The sequence below is a fragment of the Numenius arquata genome, chromosome 11 (genome assembly GCF_964106895.1).
Source record: "Numenius arquata chromosome 11, bNumArq3.hap1.1, whole genome shotgun sequence".
Taxonomy (NCBI): Eukaryota; Metazoa; Chordata; class Aves; order Charadriiformes; family Scolopacidae; genus Numenius; species Numenius arquata.
Window position 1 is genome coordinate 38,755,930 of NC_133586.1, and position 20,052 is coordinate 38,775,981.

Below are 20,052 nucleotides of genomic sequence, written 5' to 3' on the forward strand. Positions count from 1 at the left end.
AATACACTTTCCCCTCCTTTTGTAGTGGGGGAGCCAGAAAAACTTCCTGTTTTGGATTCCAGAACAAAAAAATCCACACATATTAAACACCAGGATACTGCTCCCATCCCTCACCACATGCCTACCTTCCTCAAGCAGCAGACCACCTCCTCCTCAGCAGCACCTCCGATACAACTACTATTCACAGCACCTCCTCCCCTCAGCCCAGCTGTGGCTTTCACACCAGGCTTCAATTTGGCTACTTGGCTACAGCTGTGGCAAGGTAACAAGGTCCCTTATTAACCCTTCCAAGGTCCATTCACAGTGTGTTTATTTTTTTGCAATCAGTCAGTTGTAATGATCATTTGCAGGGCAAGTAGCCTTAAAAGTGTTTATTCATTCCCTTTCTAGAGAATGAACTCAATGTCAATAAAAGCCCTTGTGCTCTGCTGTCCGGGTGGGATAACAGAATACTCTCCTGAGGGATTTCAGTCTCTACCCTGGGTTTTTTCCATCAGCAAAGCGTAAACCTATCAAAGTGAAGCTTCTCACCAAAACTGTTCAGTGCAGAGGCTGATCTGACAGGACCCCTGAGTCAGGGGCTGAAACCTACTGAGTTTCCTGACAGCCTCCATCCCTTCTTCACAACGCTACCTCCAGCCTGCCGCCACTTTCATCCGCTTGCTCATCATCAGATGCCAAGACTGTGGTACCTTGGGAAGGAACAGTCTGAAATGATCTTCCATTTCTTTGGCTCCTTGCAAGGCCACTAAGCAGAATTTCATTTCAGCATTATCAAATTGGAATACTTTGATCACTTCAGTTATTTTCTTCCTGCCCTGTGTCATTTCCCCCTTGGGAGTAAAATGGCTTTGTGCCAAATTGCAAAGCTCCTGAATGCCTTCACAACACAGAGTTGCTGCTCTCCACTCCCAAGCCAGTCAGAAGAACAGGCTGCACAAGATAATCAATGTCTGGATGTGATTGGCACACAAATGAGCATCTCAAGTGATAAGAAGGATACGGAGAATGAGATATTTCTTTTGCTGAGTTTGCAGCCCCAGTAAAACAATTTTTTTCTTCTTGAAAGTTCACATCAGAAATTGGTCCATTCTGTCTATCATTTAGGAATAACTGTGGACTTCTTGGTGATGCTAATTAAGATCTCAGACAACAGCATCCAGGAGAAACACTGTATACCTCCAGGTGGCCAACAAAAGAGTGTTGTTCGGCTCATCACCTCTCAGCTTGACTCCAATGCCTAAGCACAAAGCTTTCAACATACAGGATCCTTTAGCTGGTACGGAATACCGTAACCTTTATCTTAGGCTATGTCACAGCCACAGACATACTCCACTTGCTCTCCGTGCCTTCTGCTGGCTCCTCAGGCAGTGTCATTGTCCACTTTGCAGGTACAGTGCTTGAGTTTACATTTATGTTCAAATAAGCCTCAACATAAGAAGTCTAAACGGCTGCTGGGCACCTTCAATACTGCAGTGCAATGCAGCCGTGTGTCATAAGGGAAAAGGCACCTAGGAGGAAACAACTGTTCCCGGTGCCCAGGCCAGGACTGTGGAATAAACCCACTGAAAAGGAAGATCTTAATAAACACACACACACACAGAGATAGGCAAAAAACTAATGCCATAAAATGGCAAAGCCAGATAATTACATTCAGTGCACGTATTATGTCTTTTTGGCCTTGCTTTTCTTATATCACAGCATAAATGCTCAGGTACCCGTATTCCAAACCAAAAAATATCCACTGCAAACACTTGTCTCCATAGGAGGACCACAAGGAATAGCACACCCCGGAGTTACTCACCACAGTGCTGCCCATCCCCTGGATGGAGGTAGTGCAGTCTCTCACACCACACATCCACGACATGCTCCTGGACTGTTCCCACACAGGACATGAGTACAGGACACTTGGTCTCTGGAGATGAGATAGGAGGCACCTGCTCACAGCCATCTACTATAAGAAGTTAATTTGGCCCATAAGCATGTGATTAAGATCCCTCATCATGGCGACAAAGACTATGGCAGTCATTCTGTCTATGGCCTCTTATGCCTGTTGTGGTGGCAATGTAAACCATACTACACATCTTTTCTCACCCTTTCCTTTTCTTTTGGCAAGTTTTGGAGCTGAAGCAGTGAATTTACTCCAGCAACAAAACTTATCCGCAGCAACACAAGCTGTTGCAGGGAGATTGGCTCCATTTCCACCCCCCTTCCACACTCCATCAGGCTGAGAACACTTCTGGGCAGCTACCACTGAAGTTTCTTCCAAACATGAGTTTAATTCGTGTTGTACATGATATAAGCCCCCACCTGCAGCTGACCTGCTAGCATCCAGCTTATTTGTAGCTGAATAAGCAAAACAACCTTTTGCTTTCTACCTATTAGGTCAGTGACATTGATTTCCCCTGACTGCAATGGCTGCAGATCTTTACACACAGAAAAGGGAGAACTGAAAGCATACAAGCTGTTCAGGGAGCTGCTGCGTACCATGGGAAGTGAAGATTCAGGGTTGTTTTCCTTTTTCAGGTTTGCATGGTCGGCTAGTCCTGCTGTGCTAAGGACCTGGGTCTAAGCTGTCCACAGCTATTCACTTTTTCTCAAGACACATTGTACAGGGTTGACAGAAACGAATAATTAAGTCAGAGGGACCCGCTAGGACTTATGAAGGTGACATTTGGAATATTAGCAGAAGGAGATAGTGCTGCAACTCTTTTTCATGTTCAGAAGGGTGCTTCTTTTAGCATCAAGTCCTTGGTCCATTTGCTGTTGTCACAATCATTAATGTCATTAGCAGCTTCTGTGCTCCGAGGATGCAGATGGCACTAAGTTGTTTGAAACAGATTCTAGACCATGGGCTTGGCTATGAACTGCCCCATCCAAAACAACAAAGCACCCAGACACAATCCTCTCCAAAGCCTCCTGTGTGACTGGGCTCCACAAGAGTCATGTCCTCTTGGACAAGAGGCTGTAGGTTCACAGTCAAGCAAGCATTCGAGCCAGCAACATCAGAGAGATTCCACTCCACATGCACCTTTTAACTCTAGAGCTTTGTGTTCTCCAGATGGAAAGAACTCTCCTGATGGCAGAGTCAGGGAGATCCCCTCAGATGTGCCAAATAGTCTCACTGGAAGAAAGGTCCTAGTGCCTGCAGCAGGTATTAGATACCAGCAAGCATGTCCATTAATTGTCTCTTAATAAAAGTCTTCAAAGTACATTAGTATTAGAAAGGCACCGATGAAACCCTTAATCATGATAGCAACTATTAGTTTGGGCCAGGGCAGTGAAATTGGTTTATTATGTGCTGCTCTTCTGATGCAGTCTGCCTCTATACTTAGAAAATGTCAATTAATTTATGGACATGGAGCTTTTATCCCTCTCCTGATAGCTGGCACATCCTCTCTCCATTTCAATTTGTTGGCTCACTTTCTTATGTGAAATTCAGCAGAAAAGGGGCACACAGATCACCCTGGGAAGCTATCGGTCAGACAGAGAGGACAGAAACTGCCTTTAATTGTCCAGGAGAGTGTCTGAGCTCGACCTCAGCAGCCAGCCTTGGCCTGGGGAACTCAGGAGAGCTGTAAGACACAGTGATGAGGCAGATATCATCCTGCATAGTGCTGGGGGACTAGCTTCAATTAAAGAAGATGGCAATCCTATTAAATCTGTAGCATTTATGGCATTTTGACATGAGCAAGGGGAACCCAGAACACTCAATTTAGGATTAGGAGACCAGACTTCATGCACATCCCTCCCCTGTTCACATACTCCTACCAAGGGCAGCTGTTCTCATCAGTTCATCTGAGTTACCCTTATATTAGTGGATACACAGGGAATATCCCTTCCAGAGACTGCCTGTCTCACTGTGCCTTTTCTTTTTACAAGTCTGGAGGAACCATAGATAGTCACAATATGGGATGATTCAAAACTGGAAGGAAGTTGGCTTCAATGTCCTTTCTCCCTTAATCCTCTGCAACAGTTATCCCACTGACACCAGCCCTTACAACCTCCACAACTGAACATCACTTCTCCAGCCCCAGGGTTCAAACTAGAGGTCTCGACACTTCACACACAGCTGACAATTGCTGTGACGGAGGGATGTAAGGACAGGCAGCTGCTCGTGCTGTGAGATAGCTGTAAGCTACTGAGCTAAAAATAACAACAGTTCCTTGAGAAATAATGCCAAAAAAGCTTGCCGTAGCTTGGGAACATAGGCCTAGACATGGTTTGGTTTTGAGAATGATTTTAGAACATGCTCCCCAGTTCTCAGTGGTTTCAGCCTGCTTTGAGCACTAACTGTGTTTCTCTGCTCCCTTTTTACACCGTGCAGGATTACAGGGTGAACATCTTCCTGAGACAGCAGTGGAATGACCCACGGCTGGCATACAATGAATACCCTGACGACTCTCTGGACCTGGACCCTTCTATGCTGGACTCCATCTGGAAGCCTGACTTGTTCTTTGCTAATGAGAAAGGGGCCCATTTCCATGAGATTACCACAGACAACAAGCTTCTGAGGATCTCCAGAAATGGCAATGTCCTCTACAGCATCAGGTGAGGTGACTCAATGGGAAGAGCCCCACCAAGGTTGGGGAGGTCAGAGCTAAAATCCCAAAGTTCAAGCATAATATGAGAAAGTGAAGACTTTGAGCATGCCCTTGGATAAAAGAAATTGAGGCTTTTTTAATGCGGGAGATCATACAATTAACAGTGTCATAGCAGTGTGGTGGGAAGGGACTCTGGAGGTCTCCCATGCAAATGTGTCCTGATGATTGACAACAACAGCTCAGGTCAGCTGTGGTTTTGTCTGGCCAAATTGAAATACCTCACGGATGGAGACCCCATGACCTCTGCAAACAGCCTGTGCCAGTGTGTCATCCTCCTTCTGGGGCAGAATCCTTCACACAAATATCACTGAAAAGCGAAACGCATCCTTATTTCCCTGACCAATATAGTTACAATATTTTTTTTTTGTTACATACAGTTATAGGAACTAAAAGAAAGAAAATGGTCACTAACCAGCTCCCTCATCTGGATTTCTATATCCAACATTAACCTGTGCTTAAAAGCAGTGAGGTATACAGTTCCCTGTTTGCATGTCTAAGGATGCCCTTGTGGGAGCAGAGTAATGTGCCATAAGGGAAGAGGTTTTTCTCCAGTCACCCCAAGAAGTAGAGGTTGGCAAAAGTGTGGACTCCTTCTGAGAAACTGCCACCAGCTCCCTGAGCTTCAGTCGTAATTTTGCATTAGTAGCTTCCCTTTAAAAGAAAGCGTGAGAAAACTCATTATTTTTCTTCATGGTTACAGAAGATGCCCATCCAAAAGGACTAGGCAGCCTGGAAGTACCATTTCACACACCAGTGAAGAGCTTGATATAGAGACAAATTTTCCTGTGCCTCATGCCTTACTCTAGAAGTCAGGATCTTGAAGAATGGTGCTTTTGAAAGGCATGGAGACCACACGCCATGAACTGGGCTGCTTTTGGGACAACAGAAACCACTGCACAGCTGGGGGTACTTTCATACCCTCAGGTAGCTCTGTTTTTAAGACCTGCTTAAAACAAAGCTATGCCTAGGAAATTTATTTTCAGAAACAGTTTTATTTGGAGAAGGGAGAGAAAAAATTTAAGTGAAAAAGGGAGGGTGGGAAATGCCTCCTTATGTCAGTAGTTAAATCCATGTTGGAGCAGAGGGATGTTGGTATTTCAACCAGATGGTCACCACTTGCTGCTGTTTCTACAACAGGTAGAAAACTAATAACCAGGAAGGTGTTAGCCAAAGCATATTGAGACAGAGGGTTGGTCTGGGAAGGAATCTATCTCATCTCTACTTTTCCCAGTCCGAGGACTTCTGCGCCACACTAGTAGATTCCTTAACCCTAATATAAAATTACTTGACATACGATACTAGCACAAGCCTAAAACCAGCCGTACTACGTGAAAACTAGTAGAAGCCCATGAAAACTATGTTTTAAAAGCTGCGGCATTTCCTGACAAAAAAACTAGGGAAACTGCTAAGTAGAGCTCCATGGCTTTGTCTCAGCATAACTCTTTCCATTTATCCCTTTATAGCTAGATCCATCAGTGAAGCTGAACTAATTGCACTGAATTTCCCCCAGGAAACCAATGTATTCCCTGCCTTCACTTCCCTTCCAACCCCATCCACTCTTTATTTTAAACCAATGAAATTAAGATCAAGCTTCATGAGCTTAAAGAGGGAAAGTTTAACTCTATCTTGAAGACTTTTTTACCTCATGTATAATGTAAATTTGCCTAAGGTACGCTCTCTCCCCATCTGATGCTGCAGCTCCCAGTGGCAGCCACGGGGAAGAAAAAGCAGCATGGAGCTGTAAAGTGGAAAATAAACAGCTCAGTGCTGCAATGTAGACAGACTCCATCAAACATCAAGGTGGTTCCAGTCCAAAGACCAGATTCCTGATGGCCAAAACAGTAAGAGAATTGCCATGCATGTTGACTGAATGTGGAAACCTCACATTTCTTTACTTCTAAAAAAGGCATGTAGTAAATTGCCACCTGCAACTTGGCAGTGCATGGGGCGCAGAGTCCTTTTCCAGGTGGTGTTTTTGCAGGAGCACAGAGGGGGAATACTGGGTCACCCCAGCCCTGGGGTTGCTCTGCAAAACAGAGCAATGACTCAGCAGGGGACATGGAGCAATGTGGCTGAGCTCATCACTGTTTTCAAGGCAAAAACTTCCACTGTTTAAAAAAAGAATTTTCTTATCTCCCTCATTTCCAAATGAAAATTTAGGTTTCTTTTTATAGAACAGTTTGGGTTGGAAGGGACCTGTAAAGGTCATCTAGTCCAACCCCCCTGCCATGAGCAGGGACTTCTTTAACTAGATCAGGTTGCTCAGAGCCCTGTCCAACCTGACCTTGAATGTTTCCAGGGATGGGGCATTTACCACCTCTCTGAGTATCCTGTGCCAGTGCTTCACCACCCTCATTGTGAAAAATTTCTTCTAATTTCTTCTTCTCTAATCTGAATCTTCCTTCTTTTAGTTTAATTTGTCCTATTGCAACTGGCCCTGCTGAACAGTTTGTCTCCATCTTTCTTATAAGCCCCCTTTAAGTACTGAAAGGCCACAATAAGGTCTCCCTGGAGCCTTCTCTCCTCCAGGCTGAACAAGCCCAACTTTCAGACTGTCGTCATAGGGGAGGTGCTCCAGCCCTCTGATCATTTTTGTGGCCTTCTCTGGATCTGCTCCAACAGGTCCATGTCTTTCCTGTGCTGAGGGTTGCAGAGCTGGACACAGTACTCCAGGTGGGGTCTCACCAGAGCAGAGGGGCAGAATCACCTCCCTCGACCTGCTGGCCATGCTTCTTTTGGTGCAGCCTGGGACAAAAGAGGATTTTTAAGTACATTTTCCTGTGAAAACCAAAAAGAAAGAGGTCATTCATGATGGAAGAGCACAATGTACATGCAATGAGTTTCCAAAAGGAGAAATAGCCTTTCCTCTATTTTTCTCTAAAGGAGAAATAGCTCTGCCATTTTCTAACTGGATCTTTGCTTCTACTATTTGCAATAGTCAAACTTTAGTCAAGGCACTTACAAAAAAGCAAACTTTGTCCCATGGACCCAAGACTCATCAAGCTCAACACTGGGGTCACCAAAAAGCCATCCTTGAGGATTTCACTCTCTGATCCCTTCTCAGCACACACTTGTGCAGCATGTGCTCAGCATCTCATGACCTAGGCACAGCCACAGCCCCTGTTTGCACATCTGGCAGATACTTACAGTAAATTCTTCTCAAGGGGTTTGTCTGAAGGTCTAATTAAAGGCTTATCTCTCTGATTGATCAGAGATGAAGTTGCCCGTCAGAGGTACTATGAGAAAAACAAAGTGGGCAAAGGCTAGTGGTGACTCTCTTCTAGTAAGGTGTTTAAATACAGAAAATGCAGTTGCTTTCATAATGAGGAGACTTGAACAGGTCGATTCTTTCTGCTGTAACATCTTCTGGCCCAACATGCCTCTAAACTCAAGCAGAGAATTTCTTCCAACATAACATACTTTAACTTAAATACTTTCCCTCCTGCTAAGTTTCTTATAGTCCTGATGATAGAAAAATTCAATCCCTGTCCCCCAGGAAATTCCGCTATTTCTACATCAAGGCAAAAAGCTGAAAAATGTAAATGTTTCAGGGAACAGCATTTTCAGCATCATCAAACCAAATAACACGAATTTAGCTATCTGAATCAAATCATTTAAGATCAGCTTGTTGAACCAAACAAACTTGTTGAGCATAGATCATGGCATAGGGCAGCACTGCAATATACCACAGAAAATACATCCTGCGCCTAGTGGAAAATGGAGCTTGGGAGAAAAAAGTGGAAGTCTCAAGAGGCACAGCAGGAATTCAGGAAGATACAGAGGTTCATATTGACTTACCACTGAGTATTTTCCCTGCAGAAAATCTCACCAAAGTATCTCTTTTCCCCCACAGCAATGTGTGATTTTGACTAAAATTCATGGGTTTTTTGACGTAGAAATGTCAGTTCAAAGATTTCCAAACAGTCCCAGTCTCTAGACATGCATCTGGGGGGTCCAGAGAATGGTTTTGGGCTTGATGCTAATCCAAACTGTTGTTAACCTGAGGCAAGAAATGAAGACCAAAGCAGTAAAACCATTTGTGTGGGAACTCTTTGTTCTGCACAGTCCAAAACAACATCGCAATGAAACACCATCTGCAGCAGGAGACTCTGTTGGGAATTACATCACAAACCCAAATGCTCAGTGTTTCTGATGCTTTCCAAAACCACGTGTGAAAGCACAGGCAGGGAGGAGGTGAAAGGTCAGTCATTCCCCTCAATACACCACTGTATCTTGGGCAAGGTACCAGCCTGTTTGCAACACTGGATGCCTGAGAAGCTTCACCCCCTCATCAGTAGCACAAACTGTTTGTCATTCCCTTGTGCTATCTTCTCTCCTTAGGATCACACTGACTCTGGCCTGCCCCATGGACCTGAAGAACTTCCCCATGGATGTACAGACGTGCATCATGCAGTTAGAAAGCTGTGAGTCCTGCACACACCTCCATTTTGGGGACAAGACGATGTGTTTTCCCTCTCCCTTGCCATCTCCCTCCCCAGATGCAACCCATTCCCAGTTCAGCCTTCTTTGGAGGCTTGCTCAAGAATCACTCACTCATGATTTTCCATTCATTCAGCACATGTGACATTTCCTAGAGAAGCCAAATCTTAAAAGATCCCATGAGAGGAGTCCTGGCTTGCTTGTATTTACATTGGCCTTTCAATTTAGAGGAGAAAGGTGAAAGCATTTTCAGCTGCAAATGGGATTTTTTTCTCTCTGGATGAATATTTGCCCCTTGTACACGGTGCTTATCCCAAAGGAGGGGAAGACGATGAACAACTTCATTCAGAGAAAGAGGTCAAGTTTAAAAAAATGGTAAACAGCTCAACAAGCCAAATTGAAGGAAAAAATGTGCTTTATTGCAGCCAATTCATTGCACACCATCACAGCTCCAGTGCAGATCATTAGCACAGCTTTTACCACATGCATGAGCAGTTCTGCCTCAACCCAAATCCCATTCATTACAGCATTGCCAAGGAAGTCCAGGATAAGTCCCTGCCTCCAAGCATAGCTCTCTTCTGCAAATCTGCCCCTTTCCAGATCAGTGTTTAATGTTTCACATGGTGCTTGTCCCCTCCTCTCAACAGTTGGCTACACAATGAATGACCTCATATTCGAGTGGCAAGAAAAAGGAGCTGTGCAAGTTGCTGACGGGCTGACATTGCCTCAGTTTATCCTCAAAGAAGAAAAAGACTTGAGATACTGCACAAAGCACTACAACACAGGTCAGTGCTGTTTACCCTTAGCTGCTGGATTCATTAGAGAGGAATTCAGGCCTGTGCATTTGCCAGAGTCTCTTGCTCTGTCTGATGGCACTCTGGTGATACAAGCCTTGTCCTACTAGGGACAACATATGTTTAAATACACATAGATATGTTGCCAGTAAATACATACATAGATAGCCAATAAAAAGCTAATAGACACAAATGTGTGGAACCCTCTTATCCCCAGTAATACTTCCATTAGTTCTAGGGTGTTTGATCTGGACCTTCTCTCCCAGCATTTTCTTTTGTGTTTGATGCAAGGCAGCAGATAAAATCTAAGCGACAAAAGACATCCTGCCAAGAGCTTTCTTTGTTCTGTTGATGTTGTACATTCATATTTCAGAACTGGGAAACAGCTGTTAATTTCCTCCTCTAACAAGACTCTGGTTCTAGGCAATGCAAGGAAAGTCCCCAGACAATAGCTGATAACAGGAGGCTCACCGTGCCTTACCGGTGATCTTCCATGTATCTCCCATTCTTCCCAGGCAAGTTCACCTGTATAGAAGCTCGTTTCCACCTGGAGCGGCAGATGGGCTATTACTTGATCCAGATGTACATCCCCAGCCTCCTTATTGTCATTCTGTCCTGGATCTCCTTCTGGATCAATATGGATGCTGCACCTGCTCGTGTTGGGCTGGGGATCACCACAGTGCTCACTATGACCACGCAGAGCTCTGGTTCCCGAGCATCACTGCCCAAGGTAGGGAAAGCACTTATCTTCACTGGGAGGGAAATGTGCACTCTCTGGGGACAGCACATAAGTAAGTCACCACACAGATCCTCCCGCTCAACACAAAAGGCATTCTGCTGCCTTCCCCCTATTCCAGTTTGAGGGCAAGCAGCACAAATTCCAGTCCCCTCCTGCAAAAATTTTAGCAGGGTTTCTATGACTAGCAGCGGAACTTCCCCTAAGATTCAGCATTCACCCCAGGATCCACCATAGTTCCCAGTAGCTGGGAGCTCTGTACATTAGAAACCCCTTCAACAACCACACATGGATATGCACTCTACATTCTAGCTTTTAGCCACTTGACCATCATACTTTTATAGTAGTAATGAATTTCCCTGTTATGCAGGCCTTCTGGCGTGGTCAGATTGGATTACTGTTTTCCCTGCATATAAACCATCACAACCAAGACATGGATAAATTTAAAACTGTAGAATTATTGCTACTTAAGAGCCCAGATGCAGTTTCAGTGGCCTGATAATACATTCTTGTTAAATGAGGTAGATCGTGGTGTCCAAGAGCTGATGTCAACCATACCATGGCTTGATCAACTCCTTCCAAAGACCTTGGGAGTAACACGTAAAATGGGAAACGAAAAGGCATTTGGGTGAAGAAGCCACCCCATCTCAGTCACTCTCTCTGACTCCTAGGTGTCTTATGTGAAGGCCATAGACATTTGGATGGCTGTGTGCTTGCTGTTTGTGTTCTCCGCACTTCTAGAGTACGCTGCTGTCAACTTCGTGTCTCGGCAGCACAAAGAGCTGCTCAGGTTCAGAAGGAAGAGGAGGCACCATAAGGTAATACATAAAGCATGAAGGACATGGCTGGAATCTATCCAGCAGATCATCACTGCATGGTCAACTAAACCGAGCCACTAGCCCTCAGGGAAGTCCTCAGTATATAGTCAGGTGTTAAGGAGGGTCACACATCAAAAAGCAGGGCTACCTCAATGAATTGTGTCCCTTCTAACAGTCTGCTGACCCCAGGTGTCTAGCAAGCTGGTTTTTGTTAGCTAGCCAAGTGGTTTAAGCTGAAAGGCTTGTTCTCAACAGAACAGTTTTCACACAGCAATGTTCTGGTCTGAGTTCTCCTCTTCAGAAGACACAGTGAGGGCTGGGGGGAGGCAGGCAGGGAGGTGTGAGGGATGTCTGTCAGAGAACAGCATCCCCCAACAAGACAGCCTACATTAGCCTGGAGGTAAGTGACACCTCTTTCGTCTTTGTCATCTTCGTGTTCAAAAGCATCTGCTTCTCAGACTGACTGCAAATTCCTCTCAGAAGGAAAGAGCATTATTCTCAGCCTTAGCCTTGCTCCATGCTTATTCGCCATGACTGACACCAAACCGAGCATGCATGCTTCACATAGACACGCATCTCCTGCAGCCTGGACTCTACTAGCTTTGGGGTTGAGTTACCACAGCAAAGATTTCACCTCACAAGATGCACTAGAAAGAAACATTAAGGTGACTGATCATAAGACCAAAGGCACTTAAAATTTGTCCTTAATTAACTGGTATAATCAGGTAGGTGGTATGTAATTTTCAGCACCAGGTGTGAGAGGCTACCCTCAAGTTAGCATGAATAAAAGCAGTAAATTTGCTAAGAAAAAAAATAATAAATACACAATTTTGCTGATGGGAATCTCAAGAAAGCCACTAGGAGACCACAAAGGTCTGCCTAAAATATTCCCCATAGGTATTTGTCTACCCTCTATCTTAAAGAGCCCTCCGTGGTCCATCCCATCCAGAGCAATTCTATTGCTTCACTGTTCCAGCCATTTAAAGTCTTTCCCAAGGTCTAACCTGTCCTACAGCAGTTCACAGTGTGTGCTTGGAGAACTTCAACCATTCCAGGAGGCAGTGGGGGCTAAGGAGGAGGAATCCCTGTCTCTTTGTAGATTTGCCTCTCTCTGCTTCAGTTGTCCTGTCTGCAAAACAGGAGATGCTCTCTTGTCCCCAACCCAGTCAGGACCAGGGATGAAAAGTGTTGGACAAACGCAAGGGAAAAGAAGTAACAGACGAGATCATCAGCACTCACTGATTTTGTCTGGCCAGAGCAAGACCCTGCCATCTCAAAATCAACAGAGGCAGTTTTGATTCAGAGGATGCAGCCCGATTAATAGAGCCAAAGCTAAAACCACCCAACATGGGTGTCTCATATTGCACTTATCTTTTCATCTAGATTCAGGCATCCTGTCTCTGGACCCATGCTGTTGTATGCAGATCACTCTGTTAATAAAACAGTAAGAAAAAAGCCACTAATATACAGATGAGTTTAAAAGATACTTGCCAGAGATGTTCCATCGAACACAAGGCTGCTATTACAATCCCTGCCCAATCTCCCACCAATTTAATTGGAACAAAGCATAAACAAAAACACTTGCAAAAGCAAAATGAACAAGGTTTGCAGGCTCATCAGAAAACGAAGAGCTGACTGCAAGTATGCAAATGGGTTAGCGCAGCTGCCAGCCAACCTAATTGCTCTGTCCCAATGTCCTGACTTGTCTGGGTAGCTCTCCCTAGTTTAGGTGTGACACGCCAGGATAAAAAAAAGTGAGACGTTGCAGTGGTCTGTCCTGGTGGAGGCAGCTACAGAGATGACCGGCCCATGCCCACATTTATTAGGTCTGCCCAAATCAAATCTTACTAGACATTCTTCACAGCTCAGTGTGCCGGACAATGTGCCACCATCTAGCATTACAACAAGTGAATCCAGACACTTTTCTTACTTTCCTAAGCGTTAGATGCAAGGTGCTAGCTTATTCTCATCATTAAGAGTCTTTCTTCCTCTCTAAAAAAATAACAATCAAAACAATAAATACCTGTTGCATGTTTCAGTTGGCCCTTTCTGTTTCTGAGCCACCTCTTACCTCCTTCCCTCTGGAAGAAGGGGAGGGCTAGACTAGAAAGATTGACTAGGAAGCTCACTCCAAACCCATTACTCTGTCTGTATTTACTGAGGCAGACAGGTCCAAGCTTGGGGACATGTAGGACCGTGATAGCTAGAGAGAGTTACTGTCCCCTTTGGACCAGCCTTGCTTAATAAGACATCATCATAAGACGCACCTGGAGTGTATTTGAAGACCCAGCCCAAGGAGGCCAGCCCAGTGTGGCTGGATGACTTTGCCCGTCTCCTTTGATGCAGCACCTTGAAAAAGGCACCATTAGCTTCTATATCCTGGATATGGCACTCACATAAAACAAATCAGCCACAGAAAACAGCCAGTGGCCCTTTGGCAATAAGAGGAGAAAAGAAATTCAGTAAATTAGGGAATTTAGTGATTTAGGCTAAACCAGATGTGTGTCAGTACACGTGTGTTGGTCCAACCAGAGAAGAGCAGAGGCAGTTTTACCTGAGCCCTGATAATACAGACATGATGAAAAGGTCTATAAGCTCAGAGCATCTCAGAAAGTCAGGCCGTTGTAGCCCAGACACACATTATCAGCTGCACAAAGGACCCCAGTTAAAGAAAGGGAAGGAGTTAGGGAGGAGAGGGACCTTTGCAAAACTCCCCCTGATGCCCCAGAGAGGAAGGATGCTGGTGCCCGCTGTCCCCCAGGCGCAGCCCCCGGCGCAGGAGCTGGCAGTGCAGCAGGAAGGTCAGAAGTGGCCCCCGCTGCCTGTACCCTTCCAGGTCCCCATCCACCCTCACTGCCAGTGCCTCAGCCGCAGTGCAGGTTCTGGCCACCTGAAAAGTAGAACGCCTGCATCGCCTATCATCAGAAAATCAGCCCTTCGACTGAAAAATTCTCTCCAAGAGAGCCAAGAGAAGAGTCTCTGTGAACCTTGACTCCCAGCTCACAAAGCACCTCTTACTAAAAGTTCAGCTCCTGGAATCACCCAGCCGTGAGAGCAGCTGGGTCCTAATTTTTGGTGCCTCAGTTTCCCTGACCAAAGCACTGCCTCCTTGCAGAGGCATTGTTAGGAGGCAAAGACATTTGAGGATTGTCAAGTCTCAGTTGCCAGGGACCAGAGATACTCCAAGGGGACACAACCAGAATGGGGAATAGTTATCCAAAGGCCTGCAAATTTACCTCAGCTAGGACTTTGAAACAAATAACCTCCCGGTAGGTCACACAACTCACTAACTTGTCACCCTCCCATAAAAAAAAAAAAAAAAAAAAAAAAAAAAACGAAAACAAAGGCAGCTTGATTTTATTTGGGTTGTTTTGCTTTGCTCCGATATGCCAGCGTGCTCTTCCTCCTGCTCCTCCACCCCAGACCCCTGGCACAGTGCCTCCATCCCACGCAGCTACCTGCTTGATACAGGGGCCATCCAGAAAAGACACTCTGCAGCGAAGAGAGGAAGGGGCAGCAGGGCACATCAGGGAGGCAGGACGCGAGGGAAGGGGCTGGTAGGTAGGTCAGTGTTGGGGGACACAGGTCAGCGCTGGGGGAGACAGCATGGATCAGCCTCCATAATAGATAATTACTGCCATTGGTCTAACAAATTAGCCTGGGTGACCTGTAGTCATGAGACTTGGGGTTCTGAACCTGCCTCTGCAACTCACTGGTTGTATTACTTTGGCCAAACTTGTTTTTTCCTGTTATCACATCCTCGTGTCCAATAAAATAGGGCTAAATCACTCTGAGAAACCTAGAAGGCCTCCACCAAAAAACAGCATGAGCATTTGCCTTTAGACTGGGAAATAAATTATTTTTCTTGCTCAGTAATTGGAACTAGCACAAGCAGCCATGTCTTACCGTTGACCCACAGAAGGGCACTTCTATTCCTCACCTAAAAGATGTCCTGTGGGGAGGGGCTGTGGGGCTCGGGGGGTCCTGTGGGCCGGCGAGCTGAGGGCTGGTTGCACACTGCCTGCAGAGGTCTTTTCCTGGACAGGTCTCGGCGCCTGCACATCCATGCAACTCTGTAGGAGGTCTCGGCTCGACTACCTGAGTTACATGGAGCCCACTCCTTCTGGGCAAGCTGATACAGCACAGGCAAAGCAAAGAAGGTGCTGGCAGGAGCTGGGGGGGGAGGGAGAGGCAGAAGCAAAACAGGGGATGCAATTGGAAAAATGACCACAGTACCACAAGTATGTCAAAGATGCCGGTGGGGTGGAAGTCAGTCCTGTTGTCCATGGGGTGCCTGAATCCCCTGATTTGCATCTGTGCATCATGCAGCTGGCACCCCTCTATAAGGCTGATCTCCCAAGAGCAGAGGGTTTGTCCAAGGGTGCTGAGGTTGGGGCATGACAGAGGTGTCTTTCCCTTGCAGAGCAGGAAGCCATCATTGGAGAGCCTTATAGCGAGGGTGCACTGTCTATATCTCATTTTAAGTAGAGTCCCATGCTGAATCTGTTTCAGGAGGACGAAGCTGGCGAAGGCAGGTTCAACTTCACCGCCTACGGGATGGGACCAGCTTGCCTACAAGCCAAGGATGGCATCTCTGTCAAGGGCGCCAACAACAACAACACAGCCAACCCGGTCCCCCCGCCGTCCCGCTCCCCCGAGGAGATGCGAAAGCTCTTCATTCAGCGAGCCAAGAAGATCGACAAGATCTCCCGCATCGGCTTCCCTATGGCATTCCTCATCTTCAACATTTTCTACTGGATCATCTACAAGATTGTCCGCAGAGAGGATGTGCACAACCAGTGAGGGAAGGGGAGCAGCTGGGAGGGAGCGAGCAATCCTTTATATATGTGCAATAGCAATGCAGCAATGCATGAATTTAAGAATGTGGCAATATCTACTAAAAAAAAAAAGGGGAGGGGGGCTGGGAGGGACTTTTAATCATGTGAATTGAGGATAACTGGCACAGGGAGGAGAAAAAAAAAGCTCTTGATCTGGGGAGTGCAGGGTGGGGGTTAGTTTTACAGCATAGGGAGGTTTGGATTGCTCCAGCTGCAATCCAAGCAGTGTAATATATTAATATATATTCATGCTTAATTATAATGCAAAAAGAAAACAATCAAAAAAAAAGATAAACAAAAAAAAATCCTTTTTTTAGCCTATTAACAGCTTAGATTCTCAAGTCACTGGAATGATTCATAATTCCATGTGCAGAAACGACCGCAATTACGCTTTATCTGACTTTTGCTATAGAAAGGCCATACCAGTCAAGCACGTGGGGAAAAAAAAGCCCTAAGAAAAGGAAAAAAAAAAACCCCAAGCAAATTATTCTATGCTTCTCTAGGTTTTGCACTTTGAAAACTGGATAGACAGGGAAACTTAAGAAAGAGGCTGCGGGTGGTTGTTTATTTTATATATTTACTTTTTTTAGTCACGGGTTTGCCGATCAAACACTTTGTGACTTTTGGATAGAGGAAAGCAAATACATTATCTCTTTCATCCCCATCAGAGAGCATCCAATGGGAAACCCGAGAAGGACATCAGGGCCTTCATCAGAAATCGCAGGTACCTTCTGTCCTTTTAGATGACCTGGCAGGATTCGAGTCCCAGGAGTCAGAAATACTATTCAGAACATTAGAAATGATGAAAGATTTATTTTTTTCCCAAACCCCTTTCTGCCATGTTTGTTTACAATGAGGGGATGGAAGCATTGGATGAGTTAAAGCAGAAATTATATTTAAAATATAGAGAAAACAGGCATATTCATGCCTTGTTGCAACAGGACGGGGCGAGCGGCAATACTGTCGGTAAGGGGTGGGTGGGGGGAAGGTGTGTACAGAGAGAGGGGCTTTTATTTTCAGACATTTCATAGCAGTAATATTAATAGCGAATCTGGGCCGATGGACCCAAAACTCTATTTTTGTATCTATTTTGGTGCTGCATTTAGCTTTAACATGGATGGGAAGACGGAGCAGGCTGCTTCGCCCCGGGGGTGGCTGGCACAGTTTGGTGGGGATAGGGAAAGGGGGGAGGGAGGTGGGAATGGGGGAGCAAAGGGGTCTCCCTTCGGCCAAGTGGTAGCACAGGCTGGCGGTTGGGGTGGGGGACACACACCAAATGCCTCCAGGGTGTCATTTGAAAGGCTGGCTTGGGGCTGGCATGGGTAAGTGAAGGGCTTGATGCCCCACTTGCCTCGCTGGGACCTGGAGCGTGAGCTGGTCTACAGCACCCAGGGTGATTGAGTCATGTTTGTTTGCACTTTAATGAGAGGGGGAAAAAGAAAGCTTGAAAGAAGAGACAATCAGTCTGCATTGAAGCACTTGGGGTCAGGTCTGGATTAGGCACTAAATGAAGGCAGAGGCACAAGTGGCACCCAAGGGCTGCTTCCACTCTCCCTCCTCTCCCTCTCAGGACTGGATCACAGCTGACCTAGGATGATCTTCATCATCATATGATGTTTGGTCCAGGAACAGACAGCTTCCCGCTTGCAGAAGCTGCATCCCCCATAGCAGCTGGAGCAGCTCACAGCAATGTGTCCTCTGGCCCCGTCAGGTCCAATCTGGCCCAGGTCAGCAGCATCCACACCTGGGATGGGAGGTGGGAGCCTATGCTCAGCCATGGGTGTTCCAACCAGCGCAGCCAGAGGCAGCTATGGGAGAGGACAGGGGAGCACAGGGACCTGCGAGCTGAACAAGCACAGGGTTGGTGCCACGAGGAGGAAGCCCAGAGAAAGCACCAGGGCTCTCCTGGGCTGGGCTGAGGGACACCCATTTCCAAGGCTGCCAATTCAGCACCTTTCACCAGCACTAAATACACTTTAAAAAAAAAAAAAAAAAAAGAAAAAAGAAAAAAGAAATTAAAAGAAAGAAACAAAGGATAAGAACAACAAGGGGAAAAAAAGGAGAAAAAACTTAAACATGATGGTCACTGAGTGGACTAGGGCAAACGGCAATATTTCCTAATGTTTTGGCAAAGGCCACCTAGCTTTCTGACTCCCTTTGCACTGCTGAGACAGGGAAAGGTCATGTGATACCAGTGTGAACCAGTATGTCAGCCCCTTCCCCCTTGCCTCTACCAGAGCAGCAGAAAAGCTGTGAGCTGAGGATTTCTCCTTCCCCTGGCAGACAGTGCTTTCCCAAGGAGGGAAGAGCTCAAGCTGTCGAGCAGAGCCGTTATCTGATGCTAGGACAACTTTCCGAGTCTTGGCTGGAGCCCAAATCTGCTGCTGGCTCTGGTGTTGCTTGCTGAATTATTGAACTCTCCCTGCATGCGCGACGGCTGGTCGTGCCAACTGCGGGTTGTGCGATTGCTTTAAACGGCGCGTCCTTGTCTGAGATGAAAGAGCAAATCCAGGGAATTCCCCTCCCTGCCCGGCAGCAAGGCAGAGGCTTGGCAGCCCACGCACCGTGGCTCCTTGCTCACTCAGGGGAACAACCGCAAATCGCTGTCATTTGGGCAAAAAAAGATTCTGCCTCGATGCCCAGACCTTGCACTTAGGGGTCGGGCAATTTGGTTGTGGTTCACACAACTTCTCAGTCTCCCCAGGCTACCTGGGATGGCTCACTAGGGCTGCAGGTTTCCTTCCTAACTGGAGAGGCTCTACAGAGCTGCCTGCAGGTTGTTAACAAATCCCTTACAACCTCCTCCCAACCAAGTGAGTTTTGATCCTGCATCCCAAGGGCAAGACCAGAGCAAGGAGAAGGAATAGTTTCTCACCTGATGTCATTCTGCTCCAGCTTAGAGAAGGGCCTCAAGACCAAAGAGGAATCCCACGGTTCCTCCTAGACCTACTGCTTAGAGATGCAGATAAGCTCGCAGTTACTGCTTCACTGGAGCTCCAGTGTCACTTCTTGGCACGGAGGAAGGCAAATTAGGGACTAGAAATCATCAGAAAGATGCTTGTGTTTTCTGCTCATAAAGAAGCACTTCAGCTGCTAGTTGAGCCCATGGGAGTTTGGGACTGAAATAAGAATTACACGCTTACCAGCCTGCCTTTGCACCCGGTTTGACTCTGCCAACCGCTAGGCGCGTTGGATGCCCACCATAAGCAGAGTTATTTTCTGTTCATTAAGCAGGCAGTTTCCATTTGGGCCACTTTCCAGCCCCAGGGCTGCCTGCACGGTGACGGCGAGCAGCACTCGCACCCCAACGTGAAGCATGCTGGGGTCTTTGCAAAGCTCTGACGGTGCCAAGATAGCTGTCCCACAGACATCCCGCCAGACACTTCCACCATGTAGACAGGACCTTAGAACGTCCCAGGAGCCCCTGGCAAGTCTGCGCCGTTTTCAAAATCAAACATCTTTCTCCATCCGTACTAGGCTGTGTTTAACCTCTGTGTTGCAACGCAGCTTGCTTTGATAACCTATCTCATCTTCAAAGTAGGCTGCTTTAATAGTGCCAGCAATTATATTTATTAGGAAGAACGTACAGGATTTGATATTGCAGGGTAGCTTCCAGGCATATTGATGGAATTTAACACGGTAATTGTTAGCTCTTGTTAAGAATGAGGCTCAGAAGCCAAACCTCTGAATAACAGACAGAAGTCGGTCCAGCAGTAAAGAGAGAAAATGGAGTCCTAATTCACTTGGACTCTTTAGAAAAAATATAGCTTTATCCCAAACAATGTTATTTCCAGATGTTGCTGGAAATGTATCACTTCATGA

At 46.2% G+C, this 20,052-nt stretch overlaps 1 protein-coding gene across 2 annotated transcripts in view; it reads left to right on the forward strand.

Annotated features, from left to right (window-relative positions):
* Nucleotides 1-16,195, forward strand: part of GLRA1 (glycine receptor alpha 1) — a 40,038-nt gene extending 23,843 nt beyond the window's left edge. The window contains exons 4-9 of one of the 2 annotated variants that reach the window (XM_074155580.1): nt 4,328-4,551; nt 8,946-9,028; nt 9,692-9,829; nt 10,354-10,568; nt 11,246-11,392; nt 15,881-16,195. In XM_074155580.1, coding sequence (XP_074011681.1) covers nt 4,328-4,551; nt 8,946-9,028; nt 9,692-9,829; nt 10,354-10,568; nt 11,246-11,392; nt 15,881-16,195 — 1,122 coding nt within the window. The remainder of the gene's footprint in view (nt 1-4,327; nt 4,552-8,945; nt 9,029-9,691; nt 9,830-10,353; nt 10,569-11,245; nt 11,393-15,880) is intronic. The other variant, XM_074155581.1, reaches the window with a different exon arrangement.
* Nucleotides 16,196-20,052: the final 3,857 nt, after the last annotated feature.